We start from the raw sequence: 14,834 nt of genomic DNA on the forward strand, positions 1-14,834 counted from the left end.
AACACATGCAACACCCTTGAACAACACTAGAGATGATACAACATCCCCGGTCAAAGTGACAAAAATAACGACCGTATTATTAGATTGATGACGTGTCTACACTCTTAGAAAAAAAGGTGCCATCTAGAACCTGAAATTGTTCTTCGGCTGTCCCTCATAGTAGAACCCTTTGAATAACCCTTTTTGGTTCCAGGTAGAACCCTTTTGGGACCCTTTTAGGGGTAGTGGGTAGGGGCTCGGGGGTAGGGGACTAGGAGTAGTGGGTAGGGGACTAGGGGTAGTGGGTAGGGGACTAGGGGTAGTGGGTAGGGGACTAGGGGTAGTGGGTAGGGGACTAGGGGTAGTGGGTAGGGAATGAGGGGTAGTGGGTAGGGAATGAGGGGTAGTGGGTAGGGGACTAGGGTAGTGGGTAGGGGACTAGGGGTAGTGGGTAGGGGACTAGGGGTAGTGGGTAGGGGACTAGGGGTAGTGGGTAGGGGACTAGGTGTAGTGGGTAGGGAGTGAGGGGTAGTGGGTAGGGGACTAGGGGTAGTGGGTAGGCGACTAGGTGTAGTGGGTAGGGGACATGAGGTAGTGGGTAGGGGCTTGGGGGTAGGGGACTAGGAGTAGTGGGTAGGGGACTAGGGGTAGTGGGTAGGGACTAGGGGTAGTGGGTAGGGGACTAGGGGTAGTGGGTAGGGGGTAGTGGGTAGGGGACTAGGGGTAGTGGGTAGGGGACTAGGGGTAGTGGGTAGGGGACTAGGTGTAGTGGGTAGGGAGTGAGGGGTAGTGGGTAGGGGACATGGGGTAGTGGGTAGGGGACTAGGGGTAGTGGGTAGGGGACTAGGGGTAGTGGGTAGGGGACTAGGTGTAGTGGGTAGGGGACATGTGGTAGTGGGTAGGGGCTTGGGGGTAGGGGACTAGGAGTAGTGGGTAGGGGTAGTGGGTAGGGGACTAGGGGTAGTGGGTAGGGGACTAGGGGTAGGGGACTAGGTGTAGTGGGTAGGGAGTGAGGGGTAGTGGGTAGGGGACATGGGGTAGTGGGTAGGGGACTAGGGGTTGTTTTGGAAGGATTACAAGGTGTCCCAAAGAGGAGGTCAGTGAGTAGTGGCATTCTCTCAGAGATGTCTCTGTGCCTCAAGGTAAGAGGGAAGATTGCGTAAGTCTCTGAGTATACTTGGTGACCCAGTTGTTTAGACAGGCAGTGGTTACTGAGTTTCTCAGTGTCTTTGGATGAATGGCATTCACACTCTCCATCCACACCTCCAATAGGTACAAGATCCAAGCTTTTGAATAAAATCATAGCTGGTTATCATGAAAAATACTAATTCAGGCACAAGAAAAAAGAAAATCACCTTTAGCATCGTGCCTAATAAGGATGGCATTCTGTAGTTTCTGCCACGACATAGTACGGGTGTTTTTCTTATTGATAATAGGTATGAGGAAGCATTATGTTAAACTCACTGCTCTTAAAACACCCACACTGTGATGCTCTGACTAATCTGGGCTATTCAGTTTATGAATGCAGAGGGAGCTTCATTCCTACTACAGACTCTCTGCCTATCTAGGATAATCTCACAACATAAACCCAGGAAGTACATAGCCTAATGTTAACATAAACCCAGTTGCCTATGTAACACAATGGGGAAAAACTACAGAAATGTGTAATCAAATATTTCTACATCAAAAGAGTAAGTTTTACTGAACATGCTAACATGTAGCCACTCAGTTGTGTTACTAACAGTGTAATAACATAATAGCATTGCGTATTGGCTCGGCCCACCCCTCCTGAGCAGTGACTAAGTGGCTCATTGCAAGCTAACAGAAAGGGTCTGCGGGTAGCTGAGCGAAAATGCAGGAAAACTACTCTAAACTTCCGTAGGACCTATTATTCTTCCACTCCTCTCTACTTTCTCATCCTCTGTATCCTTTGAAAAGAAGGTTGATGACATCCACTCCTCATTCACTCAGCCTATTGAGTCCACTGAGCGTGCTGCCTCTTACCAACACTCTCGCTTCCTCTCTCAGATTGATCTTCTTGACCCTAACCAGTCAGGCTTCAAGACGGGTCACACAACCGAGACTGCTCTCCTGTGTGTGACGGAGGCTCTCAGTACTGCCAAAGCTGACTCTCTCTCCCCTGTTCTCATCCTCCTAGATCTGCCTTCGACACCGTGAACCATCAGATCCTCCTCTCCACCCTCTCAGGGCTGGGCGTCTCAGGCCCCTCCTACCAGGTGACATGGAGAGGATCTGTATCTGCACCACGTACTCTCACTACTGGTGTCCCCCAGGGCTCGGTTCTAGACCCTCTCCTCTCGAGTTACTCGGCTACGTCATATCCTCACATGGTCTCTCCTATCATTGCTATGCGGATGACACTCAACTACTTATCTCCTTCCCACCACCCAGGTGGCGACATACATCTCCGCGTGCCTGGCAGATATCTCAGCTTGGATGTCGGCCCACCACTTCAAGCTCCACCTCAACAAGACGGAGCTGCTCTTCCTCCCGGGGAAGGCCTGCCTGCTCCAAGGCCTCTCCATCACGGTTGACAACTCCACAGTCTCCCCCTTCCGGAGTGCAAAGAACCTTGCCGTGACCCTGGACAAGACCCTCTCAATCTCTGCAAACATCAAAAGCAGTGACTCGCTCCTGCAGGTTCATGCTCTACAACACCTGTAGTAGAGGTCGACCGATTAATCGGAATGGCCGATTAATTAGGGCCGATTTCAAGTTTTCACAACAATCGGAAATCTGTATTTTTGGACACCGATTAGGCCAATTATTATTATTATTTTTTTTACACCTTTATTTAATCTTTATTTCACTAGGCAAGTCAGTTAAGAACACGTTCTTATTTTCAATGACGGCCTAGGAACGGTGGGTTAACTGCCTCGTTCAGGGGCAGAATGACAGATGTTTACCTTGTCAGCTCGGGGGATTCAATCTTGCAACCTTACAGTTAACTAGTCCAACGCTCTAACCACCTGCCTCTCATTGCACTCCACGAGGAGACTGCCTGTTACGCGAATGCAGTAAGCCAAGGTAAGTTGCTAGCGAGCATTAAACTTATCTTATAAAAAACAATCAATCAATCAATCATAATCAGTAGTTAACTACACATGGTTGATGATATTACTAGTTTATCTAGCGTGTCCTGCGTTGCATATAATCGATGCGGTGCGTATCGTTGCTCCAATGTGTACCTAACCATGAACATCAATGCCTTTCTTAAAATCAATACACAGAAGTATATATTTTTAAACCTGCATATTTAGCTAAAACAAATCCAGGTTAGCAGGCAATATTAACCAGGTGAAATTGTGTCACTTCTCTTGCGTTCATTGCACGCAGAATCAGGGTATATGCAACAGTTTGGGCCGCTTAATTTGCCAGAATTTTACGTAATTATGACATAACATTGAAGGTTGTGCAATGTAACAGGACTATTTAGACTAATGGATGCCACCCCTTAGATAAAATACGGAACGGTTCCGTATTTCACTGAAAGAATAAACGTCTTGTTTTCGAGATGATAGTTTCCGGATTCGACCACATTAATGACCTAAGTCTTGTATTTCTGTGTGTTATTATGTTATAATTAAGTCTATGATTTGATAGAGCAGTCTGAGCGTTGGTAGTCAGCAGCAAGCTCGTAAGCATTCATTCAAACAGCACTTTCGTGCGTTTTGCCAGCAGCTCTTCGCAAGCACAGCGCTGTTTATGACTTCAAGCCTATCAACTCCCGAGATTATGCTTGTGTAACCGATGTGAAATGGCTAGCTAGTTAGCGGGGTGCGCGCTAATAGCGTTTCAAACGTCACTCGCTCTGAGACTTGGAGTGGTTATTCCCCTTGCTCTGCATGGGTAACGCTGCTTCGAGGGTGGCTGTTGTCGTTGTGTTCCTGGTTCGAGCCCAGGGAGGAGCGTGGAGAGGGACGGAAGCTATACTGTTACACTGGCAATACTAAAGTGCCTATAAGAACATACAATAGTCAAAGGTTAATGAAATACAAATGGTATAGAGAGAAATTGTCCTATAATTCCTAAAATAACTACAACCTAAAACTTCTTACCTGGGAATATTGAAGACTCATGTTAAAAGGAACCACCAGCTTTCATATGTTCTCATGTTCTGAGCAAGGAACTTAAACGTTAGCTTACTTACATGGCACATATTGCACTTTTACTTTCTTCTCCAACACTTTGTTTTTGCATTATTTAAACCAAATTGAATATGTTTCATTATTTATTTGAGGCTAAATTGATTTTATTGATGTATTATATTAAGTTAAAATAAGTGTTCATTCAGTATTGTTATAATTGTCATTAATACAAATACATTTCAAATAAATTGGCCGATTAATTGGTATCAGCTTTTTTGGTCCTCCAATAATCGGTATCGGCGGTGAAAAATCATAATCGGTCGACCTCTAATCTGTAGAGTACGACCCTACCTCACACAGGAGTTGGCGCAGGTCCTAATCCAGGCACTTGTCATCTCTCGTCTGGACTACTGCAACTCTCTGTTGGCTGGGTTTCACGTTTGTGCCATCAAACCCCTGCAACCTATACAGAATGCTGCAGCACACCTGGTTTTCAACCTTCCCAAGTTCTCAGATGTCACCCTGCTCTTCCACAGACTCCACAGACTTCCAGTTGGAGCTCGCATCCACTACAAGACCATGGTGCTTACCTACAGAACAGCAAGAGGAACTGCCCCTCCCTACCTTCAGGCTCTGCTCTAACCCTACACCCCAACCCATCCACTACAAGACCATGGTGCTAACCTACAGAACAGCAAGAGGAACTGCCCCTCCCTACCTTCAGGCTCTGCTCTAACCCTACACCCCAACCCATCCACTACAAGACCATGGTGCTAACCTACAGAACAGCAAGAGGAACTGCCCCTCCCTACCTTCAGGCTCTGCTCTAACCCTACACCCCAACCCGAGTACACCACTGGTCTCTTTGCCCTCCCACTCCTAAGGGATGGCAGCTCCCACTCATCCCAGTCAAAGCTCTTCTCTGTCCTGGCACCCCAGTGGAGGAACCAGCTTGCCACTGCAGCTAGGACAGCAGAGTACCTGCCCATCTTCTGAAACCCTACCTCTTCAAAGAGTATTTTAAATAATCCCACAGCACACCCCCATCTACTTACTATGACTGTGATATGTGGTTGTCCCACCTAGCCACCTTAAGATGAATGCACTAACTGTAAGTCAAATCAAAAATCAAATCAAATGATATTTGCAGCATGTGCCGAATAGAACAGACCTTACAGTGAAATGCTTACTTACAAGCTCTTAATAAGAGCATCTGCTGAATGACTAAAATGTGAATGTAATGTAGTAATGTGCATTTGCTATCCCCCAAAACAGTGGAGAGACAGGTACAGTAAAATGAAGATAAGCTAGACTCACTGGCTGCTCAATAACAAAGGTGGGCTGTGGGGTCATTGTTTCACCAGCTGTGTCAGATTACTGGAGTAGCAGAACAGATAGTAACTTGTTCCAAGCCCTTTGCCAAATTGACCAAAAACACATAAATGGACCAGAAATGACTATGCAGGGAAAAACAAAACCTGTCCTGACCTTTTTCATGCCAGATGAAAATGATTCATGTGAAGTTCAGATGGGCCTTTCCTCTTTCTAAATTCAACACAACGCAACAAGGCTTAGGACCACTGGAAATAGGCTATAGTGTGAAGACGCGTTTCAGCTAAATACAGCTAAATGTAGCTAAATGCACCTGGTGCGAATGATACATCTGCCACTTTCCCGATGCGCATGTGTTTTTGGGGACAACCCAAGACATAAACGCCGGTCCGGGTCTCCAAAGACATCACAGTAGCCAACATTCACTGCCAAGCTAGGCTACTTGTTTTTCTTTCAACACCACTCCCTCTACGGTTTTGACTAGAAGGGATACAGTTTATGTCAGAATTGACAATAATTGACTTGGTAGCAGGTTAGGAGAATTTACGTAGCAGGTTAGGATAATTGGGTTAAGGTTAGGAAAAGGGTCAGGGTTGGGTAAAATGCAAAAAAAATTCAACTTTAAACGTCAATTTGACATAAACTGTATCCCATTCAGCCATGACCCCCCTCTCCGGGCACGCAGGACAGTCTGGATTTCTAGAGCAGAGTAGATAGACTGCTTCGTATAACCCACACAGACGATCCCATCGGAAAAAAGTTAAAGTAATGTGGTAAAATGATTTGCACGTATCAGTCTAACAATTTAAAATCGCTTCTTCTTCTTCTTGCGGGAATATTTGTATAGGCTACGAATTGGTGTAGCCTGCAGTCTATGACTTGCAGACAAATGCAGCTGCAATTCCATAATGTTTTATAATTGGAAATAATAACAGTGACAGTTTGCTTTCAGTTAATAGCTAATTATTTATACAGCACGGTATTGTCAGTTGCATGCGTAATAAACTAGTGTAGCAGTTTGCAACTGTCAAAGGAGGCACCCACCCCTGTCATTTGCACCATTTCCGTATCCACACAGAGTAACTAAGCGATGATTATCCGAGAGCCTATAATGCCACCTCGATAGTTGTATATTCAACAACTATCTACCGTCCTTTACCAGAATAAAACCTAAAATATTGAGCGAAAATCCATATCAACTGTAGCTGCAATGTTGCCAATAGATTCTAGAACGACTTTGTTGCGACAATGCAGCCCAAGGAGTCGTATACTTTCGCGAACCTTGGGGCTGGCGACAACGTAGCAGCCGAAAACATAGTAGGCAGTATAAACCAGAGATGGTTGACGTTGGTAAATCAATTACAAACTAAGACTGTGATAATGTCAGAAATAAAACTTACCTAGTGCCACCTCGCAGGCTTTTCGCAATTGCGAATGGTGAGCCTTTTTAACCTCTTTGTCGGCCAGGATCTTCTCCAAAGCTCTGGTTAAAAACATGTTTTTCGTCTTTTTGCCCTCATACATGGCGCACCGGAATTGGGGCGAGGAGTAGTACCTGTCCCAAGGGCAGCAGCCGTTCCAGACCGATGTGTTCTATTCGAGAGGACAGCGGCAGTGGCCCTAACATACAGACATAAATAAAGACAGAAGGTGGGGTAAATCCCTCAGATTGCCATTAGCAACCTGCCTAGCTGCGCCATGTTGGAAGGAAGCGACGTCACGCACGTTAAAAAACGGCCGCAGTGAGGCAGCAGGGTGTGGATGTGTGTGTGCGCGTGTTCTATAGAAATAATCTATCTGACAATAATGATATTACATTAATTTATTGTGGGAGCAAAGCAATCCCCCTCCTGCCTTTTCAAACTAATGCACCTGTAAAATAATGAGATGACGCATAAAACTGGTCACTTTAATAATGTTTACATAGTCAATGCCAGTCCGACATTGCTCGTCGTAATATTTATATATTTCTTAATTCCTTTATTTTACTTTTAGATGTGTGTGTATTGTTGTGAATTGTTAGATACTACGGCACTGTTGGAGCTAGGAACACAAGCATTTCGCTACACCCGCAATAACATCTGCCAAATACAGTACCAGTCAAAAGTTTGGACACACCTACTCGTTCAAGGGTTTTCTTTATTTTTACTATTTTCTACATTGTAGAATAATAGTGAAGTCATCAAAACTATGAAATAACACATGGAATCATTTAGTAACCAAAAGAGTGTTAAAAAAAATCTATATATATTTTATATTTGAGATTCTTCAAAGTAGCCACCCTTTGCTTTGATGACAGCTTTGCACACTCTTGGCATTCTCTCAACTAGCTTCACCTGTAATGCTTTTCCAACAGTCTTGAAGGAGCTCCCACATATAATGAGCACTTGTTGGGGTCACTCTGGGGTCCAACTCATCCCAAACCATCTCAATTGGGTTGAGGTCAGGTGATTGTGGAGGCCAGGTCATCTGATGCAGCACTCCATCACTCTTCTTCTTGGTCAAAGAACCACATCAGACGCCTTTAAATTATCAGAGTCAGGATCAACAAAATGTTGAATCTAACAAATTCTCCTGTGTTTCTAATTAATTACACTGAGTATAACTAGTGTAATTGATGTGATATTAAGCAACTCATTATACTGAGTATAACTAGTGTAATTGATGTGATATTAAGCAACTCATTATGCTGAGTATAACTAGCATAATGGATGTGATGTTAAATAACTCATACTGAGTATAACTAGCATAATGGATTTGATATTAAACAACTCATTATACTGAGTAGAACTAACATAATGGATATGATGTTAAGTAATTCATTATACTGAGTATAACTAGCATAAAGAATGTGATGTTAAATAACTCCTTATACTGAGTATAACTAGCGTAAAGAATGTGATGTTAAATAACTCATTATACTGTGTATAACTAGCATAATGGATGTGATATTGAACAAAATACTACACCTATTTGTTCCTTTGTCTGGTACCTGCAATCAATCTGTTTTTCACCAAAGGTAGGGTGATACTGCACTCTTGAAAGTGAGCCATGATGTTGTTTACTTGTAGAAAAAACGAAAGGTAACCCAAACTGCAGCGTCAGCAAAGGAAGAGGATCTATGAAAGAGAGTACTTGATCAACACTTGAGGCTAAAAGCCACTAAAGTGCTTATCCAGAGCCATTATTAGTACTTTACACCCAAGTGGGAGGGAGAATCCTGATACATTCTTACCAGTCTCTCACACACTGTCTCACACGGCAGGTAGCCTAGTGGTTAGAGCGTTGGACTAGTATCCGGAAGGTTACAAGATTGAATCCCCGAGCTGACAAGGTAAACATCTGTCGTTCTGCCCCTGAACGAGGCAGTTAACCCACTGTTCTTAGGCCACCATTGAAAATAAGAATTTGTTCTTAACTGACTTACCTAGTTAAATAAAGGTAAAATAAACACAAGCAGTCTCTTACACCCACACAGGATTGATGGATGTCTAGCTACAGTAAGAGACAGACAGTACAAGGATCTTTCTTCATTAGTTATTTAGTGTTGTGATCAAGGGAGTTTTAGGGTGGCAGGGGGAGAAGAAATTAGAAAAAACCTAACTCTGACCCATCTGGTACCAAGTCATCATTGTCATCCACATCAAATTGTAACAGTAATTGATCCACATTGATCTTTGTCAATTGGGAGAGTGGCAGCAATCATGATAACTGTTTGCATAAATACGCGATGATTGGACTAAACAGGGTAATATACAGTGTGAGTGTGTTGTCGCAGGGCCCAGAAACACGGCACGCTGGGTCTTGTTAGAATAAATTATTAATAACAGAGATAGGAAATAGCAGACTGCTTCACTGCGTTTGTTACACTACCTACCACACATGATATTACACTCCTCTCACTGGGCAAAAACTGTTTGAATTAAAAACTTTTTTCTCAATTTCCGCCTGAATGACGTGCCCAAAGTAAACTGCCTGTTGCTCAGGCCCTGAAGCCAGGATATGCATATAATTGTTACCATTGGAAAGAAGACACTTTGAAGTTTGTATAAATGTTCAAATAATGTAGGAGAATATAACACAATAGATATGTTAGGAAAAAAATCCAAAGAAAAACGAACCAGAATTATTATAATTTTCTTATTAAAAGGATGGATGCAATTCCTATGGATGCAACTCCCTGGATGCAATTCCTATGGCTTCCACAGGGTGTCAGCAGTCTATGTTCAAGGTTTCAGGCTTGTAACTTCAAAAACGAATAAGAAATATCAGTTTAGGTACAGTGACACAGTCTTGGAAATTCGTGTTTACGCGCCATGAAGACAGGACGCATCTGCTAAAATCGGCTTCCTATTGAACATACTTCTTTCCGTAAGAAATATTATAGTTTGATTACATTTTAGGGTATCTAAAGAGTGAATAGAAATGTATTTTGACTTGTTGAAACAAAGTTTAGGGGTAGATTTTCGGATTCCTTTCTCTGCATGTTGAACGAGTGGATTACTCAAATCGACGGCGCCAACTAAACAGACTTTTTGGGATATAAAGAAGGATTTTATCTAACAAAACAACACTACATGTTATGGCTGGGACCCTTTGGATGACAAATCAGAGGAAGATTTTCAAAACGTAAGTGAATATTTAATCGTTATTTGTGAATGGATAAAACCTGTGCCGGTGGAAAAATATTTTGATGTGGGGCGCCGTCCTCAAACAATCGCATGGCAGGTTTTCGCTGTAAATCTGTAAAAAAAGTAAATCGGACAATGCAGTTACATTAACAAGAATTTAAGGTTTCAGCCAATATAAGACACTTATATGTACCTAAATGTTTAATATCCATAATTGTTACGATTATTTATTTGAATTGCGCGCCCTCCAGTTTCACCAGAAGTTGTCCCGCTAGCGTTAACATTGTTTCCACATAATTTCAACCCCAAAAATCGATGTGATGCATTGAATCCACGTGGAAAACTTATTGGATTTGCAAAAATTCATCAATATAAGGGCATTTTGTCTTTTTTCACCCAACTTTTAACATAAATCCAATGATTGACATGGTGACATTTTTTGTTGATTTCATGTTGCATTCACGTTAGTTGACAACTTAACCAAATGTAAATCAAAACTAGACGTTGAACTGACGTCTGTGTCCAGTGGGCTGTTACTGTAAAATGATGCTATTGTAATGTTTGTAATGATAGTAATGTCAAAGAAAACATCCACGTGACAACCTCATAAAAAAGAAATAACATGTATTACATTTCAGTAAATGTTCTTTACACTTCCTATCAAAAGTAAACATTTCCCCTTGATAAAAAAAAGATTAACTTATCCTTTACAAAATTATAAAAAGGGTTTAAAGTCCATTTCAAGGCACTTTGTTAAAGGGATAGTTCAACCAAAAGACAAAATTACATATTGGTTTACTTACCCTGTAAGAAGTCTATGGACAAGATATGACAGCAATCCATGCTTTGGTTTTGTTTACCTGGATACTGTTTCAAATGATACATTTTCTGCATTTGTAGAAGAAATCCAATGCAAGCCAATGGTACCTATATAAGCATTTTACGTTAATGTCCAAATTATCTATAAGTAACTTAATTGAGTTACACAATACATTTTTAGATACATAAAGTGCAAAAATTATAATACAGGTACTGTTGACTTGCATTGAATTTGCATTGGAACAGTGGCCAGCTAAACAAACTAAAGCATGGATTGCTATCATACATAGTCCATAGTCTGCTTACAGGGCAAGGAAACCAATATGTAATTGTGTAATTTGTGTGAACTATCCCTTTATTGATACTTTAGGCATCCTTGTTGTTTGTACCATATAAACACATTTTTATGACCTTGTTCTACCACAATGAATGTAAAATGTATTTAGAAGACATCTAGAGCAGTTAGCTCAGTGGTTTAGTGGGTGGAATACGCAGGTATACATACGGCTTATGCCCACATCTTTTCAGTGATCTTTGCGTATACTCACTTCTTAATCGCCATGATGCGTATCAAAGCAGTGTAGTGGAGGTATACGCCATATCAATTAATAAGGCTGATGGAACAGATCAGAATGTTCAGCTTAAAATGTTAAAAAACGAATATTTCACATTTTAGGCTCAGCAATGTGCACATGGCGGTAGGCCTATGTGGGAAAACACTGTTCTAAAATGTGCACTGCACATGCAAGCGGTTTCAAGGACAGAGATGTAAATATCCTTTAGATATTTTGAAAGAGGGGAGATCTAAAGATGCAACAATTGTCATGGGTCTATGTTGGGATTTTGTCTTTAAGCTACTTTGAAACATGCCTCATAATATGAGATAAAACATCCTGGTTTCAGACAATGCAGGAGCAGGAAAAATATAGCAATGCTAATGATAGGCCTAATCGTCTTCTGGTAGATTGAAAGGCTTTCCCAAAAACCTTCTAAATTAAGCGCTAACTAGCTACAAAGTAGCCTATGCCTACCTGGCAGAATTATATCATCATTATTTGCATCAATCTAGTGGCCATTTGTTTTGCAAACTCAATCTCATGTCCTACAGAAACACTGCTTATCAAACAACAGTGCTAGGTGCCAGCAAATTATAGGGTAACTACACAAAAAAATCTAAATGTCTTATAGTGTTCCCTGACCTCAAAAGTGGTTTAAACATGGTTATGAGGTTATAACATTCCATTTTGTTGTTTTTCTATAAAAAACCTGACGTTGGCCAGCCTCATGTATCCATTTCAATAGTAGGCATACTATTACCCTACTTGCACAGTACAGCGTGGGTTGGCCTGACTATGAAAGACCAATATGGGATTTATCATTTTAGGTCATTCAGAGTGTATGTCACTGTTTCTCATAGAATTCACCCAGCGGGCCGTTTGGGACATATTTGGCAAAAGATAGAATATACCCACTTCTCCAGGCACGACTACACCACTGAGTTAGCTGATGGTGCTCCAGATAGTGAAGCTTTAATGGGTCAAAACTGCAAGTTCAAGAAAAAGACTCTGTGAAATGCAATATCAGTCTCTTGAAAATGGCATTGAAGTGCTTGAGTTCACCGTACACTGTAAACAGTAGTACAGTAGTTGATAGTACAAGGTGAAGAGTTTATGTAATATGACATCTAAATAATTTTACATTTGAAACCAGTTTGAGGGCATTTTCAAGTACCACTCTAGCCTCTAACATACAGACATAAAATGGAGTGGTGACCACTCTTGGGTAAACATCAAGGCTTGCATGATACATGTTGCATTTTCCTTTTTGGCACAATAACCCACCACCCGTAGTTATTCTCTAGCAGATGCGGAGATACTGTAAATGTCTATATATCTCAGAGATATGGATATCTCTCCCTGTCCAGCTGATACATCCCTGTCTCACACTTCTTTAGTAGGCCTGATGAGATGGTCTTCACTGCTCTCATGGTCTCAGTACAGGTGGGGTTAATCAGAGCTTCAGGTAACAGGAAGCCAAAGTAGCCTGTGTCCCGCAGTTCAAAGGCAAAGGCATAAGGGATCCCGTTCCTATAGGCCCAGTCCATGGAGCTGCCTGAGCTGACATCTGTTGGCGTCAGAACAAATAAAACAGTTTGGATTCATTGGGAGGGTTTTTCACAGGCAAACATGTGTGCGGCAGGAATTCTTATCTTTTAACTTAAATATTATGAGCTGGATGTTTTCTGAGTGTTTTGCAGTGTGTTGCTGAAGTAAGTTAACGTCGGGAAGGAGAGAGTGTGTATAACTCACACAGCGTGGTGGAGGCAGGTCCATATCTGTACCTCACTCCATAGGCAGAGTACAGGGCAGTCACTGCATTGTGTGCAGCTGACTCCTGAAGGAGGGAATACATTACATTACAATAATTTATTCAATTCCAATGTGAGTTGCAACAACATTGATTCATTGGTTGATTGTGGTCACAGATCTGTCTCTCACCACACAGTCGAAGTTAGGGATGGTGGCGTATTTATAGGAGTAGGGGTAGAGCAACATTTGGGCGTAGGCGTGGATGGAGACGTAGGCCTTGACACGCTTCTTGTGCTTCCGCAGGAACTTGGCCACTGCCTTGACCTCCGGCTCGGACTCAGGGAAGGGTCCGCAGTACGTGTCATCACAGGGGTGAGAGGATGCACCCTCCTCTGGCAGGGAGAAACATCGACAGGGCAGGTACTGTTACTTACTATGATCATACAGTATTAAGTGCTGTATATACACACAGAGAGGTTATACTAGTTTATACTGGAACTATACCCAATACTTTATAACAGGCTTTTACTATGGTGTTAGTGTATGTTTCTGTGACCTTTTTTGAATACATTTTATGCACAGAAAATTGCTCTGAGTAAGTCTGCTAGATTACAAAATTGTTCATGGTAAATGGGAGGTATAAAACACACTGGGGACATATGTTTAGTCCACACAGCCTGTTGACATTTTGTTCTCAATTCAATATGTTTTAGACATTTCTCTTGGGGGAATTTTGACACAAAGAAAACGGTCTTCTTTCACCTCTCCCTCTTTAATGTTATTTGTATATTCATAGCTACTTTGTGTCATTGATGCCTGTTTTCAATGTGGACGGATACCTCTTCAGATGGACTACGCTGGCTACACATCTCTCTGTCTCTCTCAGATTATTTTTTGCATATTCATGTATTCTAAGCAGAACTATAAACCCTCCAACTACAGTACGCATGCTCAGTAATTATATAAATGAGTACTCCAAAAATAAACGTTAGAAGCACAACTTGGCATAACCTGCAGACAGACAAGAAAGAGCATGATCTAAGAGACTTGCCCATGAGCAAAAAGCAGCACCTCAAAACTCTGGGCCGAATTAATATTTGCATATGCAAATCCAACAGGGAATGAGCCATGTCTATGTATAATACAAACAGTGTAAATTAACAATTTCCTAAATTAATTAACTGTTTAAAATTAGACGGTAAATTACCCCTGGTATCATCCAACCTTGAAAGTCTATGATTGGTCTGCACAAACACATAGCGGCTTCAGTAAGCATTAACATGTGCCTATTGCCTATTCTCATAATCAGGGCCTCGTTCCAGGCTTTAGCAAAGAGCCAGAGTTCTTTTCTGGTCAGCTTTCAAAACTCAGAGCCTTATTCAAAATACAGATGGCTCTGAGGGTTAAATCAACAATACATACTGTAGTTTGGATTACTTGTCATTCCCCTCCCATTCTATGGTACAGTATAATGTTGCATCTCAACACCAAGCTGAGGCCTGTCATTATCATGTAGTTTTCATAGGTCTTGGCCCCCATAATGAATACGCTGTGTAGACCAAGGCCGTGTTTTACACAGCGTGTTTTAACAACTTGTTCCCACAGGTCCCCAGCCAGTACGCATCTACATACGCCTGCCAATTAGTTATACACAG

The 14,834-nt window shown here is 42.0% G+C and overlaps 2 protein-coding genes across 6 annotated transcripts in view; both read right to left on the reverse strand.

Moving 5' to 3' along the window:
• Positions 1–7,166, reverse strand: part of LOC129859136 (brefeldin A-inhibited guanine nucleotide-exchange protein 1-like) — a 97,093-nt gene extending 89,927 nt beyond the window's left edge. For all 5 annotated transcript variants that reach the window (XM_055928529.1, XM_055928528.1, XM_055928527.1 and 2 more), the window contains exon 1: positions 6,821–7,166. In XM_055928529.1, the coding sequence (XP_055784504.1) occupies positions 6,821–6,944 (124 nt within the window). In that variant the 5' untranslated portion in view covers positions 6,945–7,166. The remainder of the gene's footprint in view (positions 1–6,820) is intronic.
• Positions 7,167–7,688: 522 nt separating this feature from the next.
• Positions 7,689–14,834, reverse strand: part of LOC129859138 (carboxypeptidase A6-like) — a 47,358-nt gene continuing 40,212 nt past the window's right edge. The window contains exons 9-11 of the mRNA XM_055928530.1: positions 13,369–13,571; positions 13,180–13,264; positions 7,689–12,994 (exon numbers count right to left, since the gene is read on the reverse strand). Coding sequence (XP_055784505.1) covers positions 12,765–12,994; positions 13,180–13,264; positions 13,369–13,571 — 518 coding nt within the window. The 3' untranslated portion in view covers positions 7,689–12,764. The remainder of the gene's footprint in view (positions 12,995–13,179; positions 13,265–13,368; positions 13,572–14,834) is intronic.

The sequence above is a fragment of the Salvelinus fontinalis genome, chromosome 7, assembly GCF_029448725.1.
Source record: "Salvelinus fontinalis isolate EN_2023a chromosome 7, ASM2944872v1, whole genome shotgun sequence".
Classification (NCBI taxonomy): Eukaryota; Metazoa; Chordata; class Actinopteri; order Salmoniformes; family Salmonidae; genus Salvelinus; species Salvelinus fontinalis.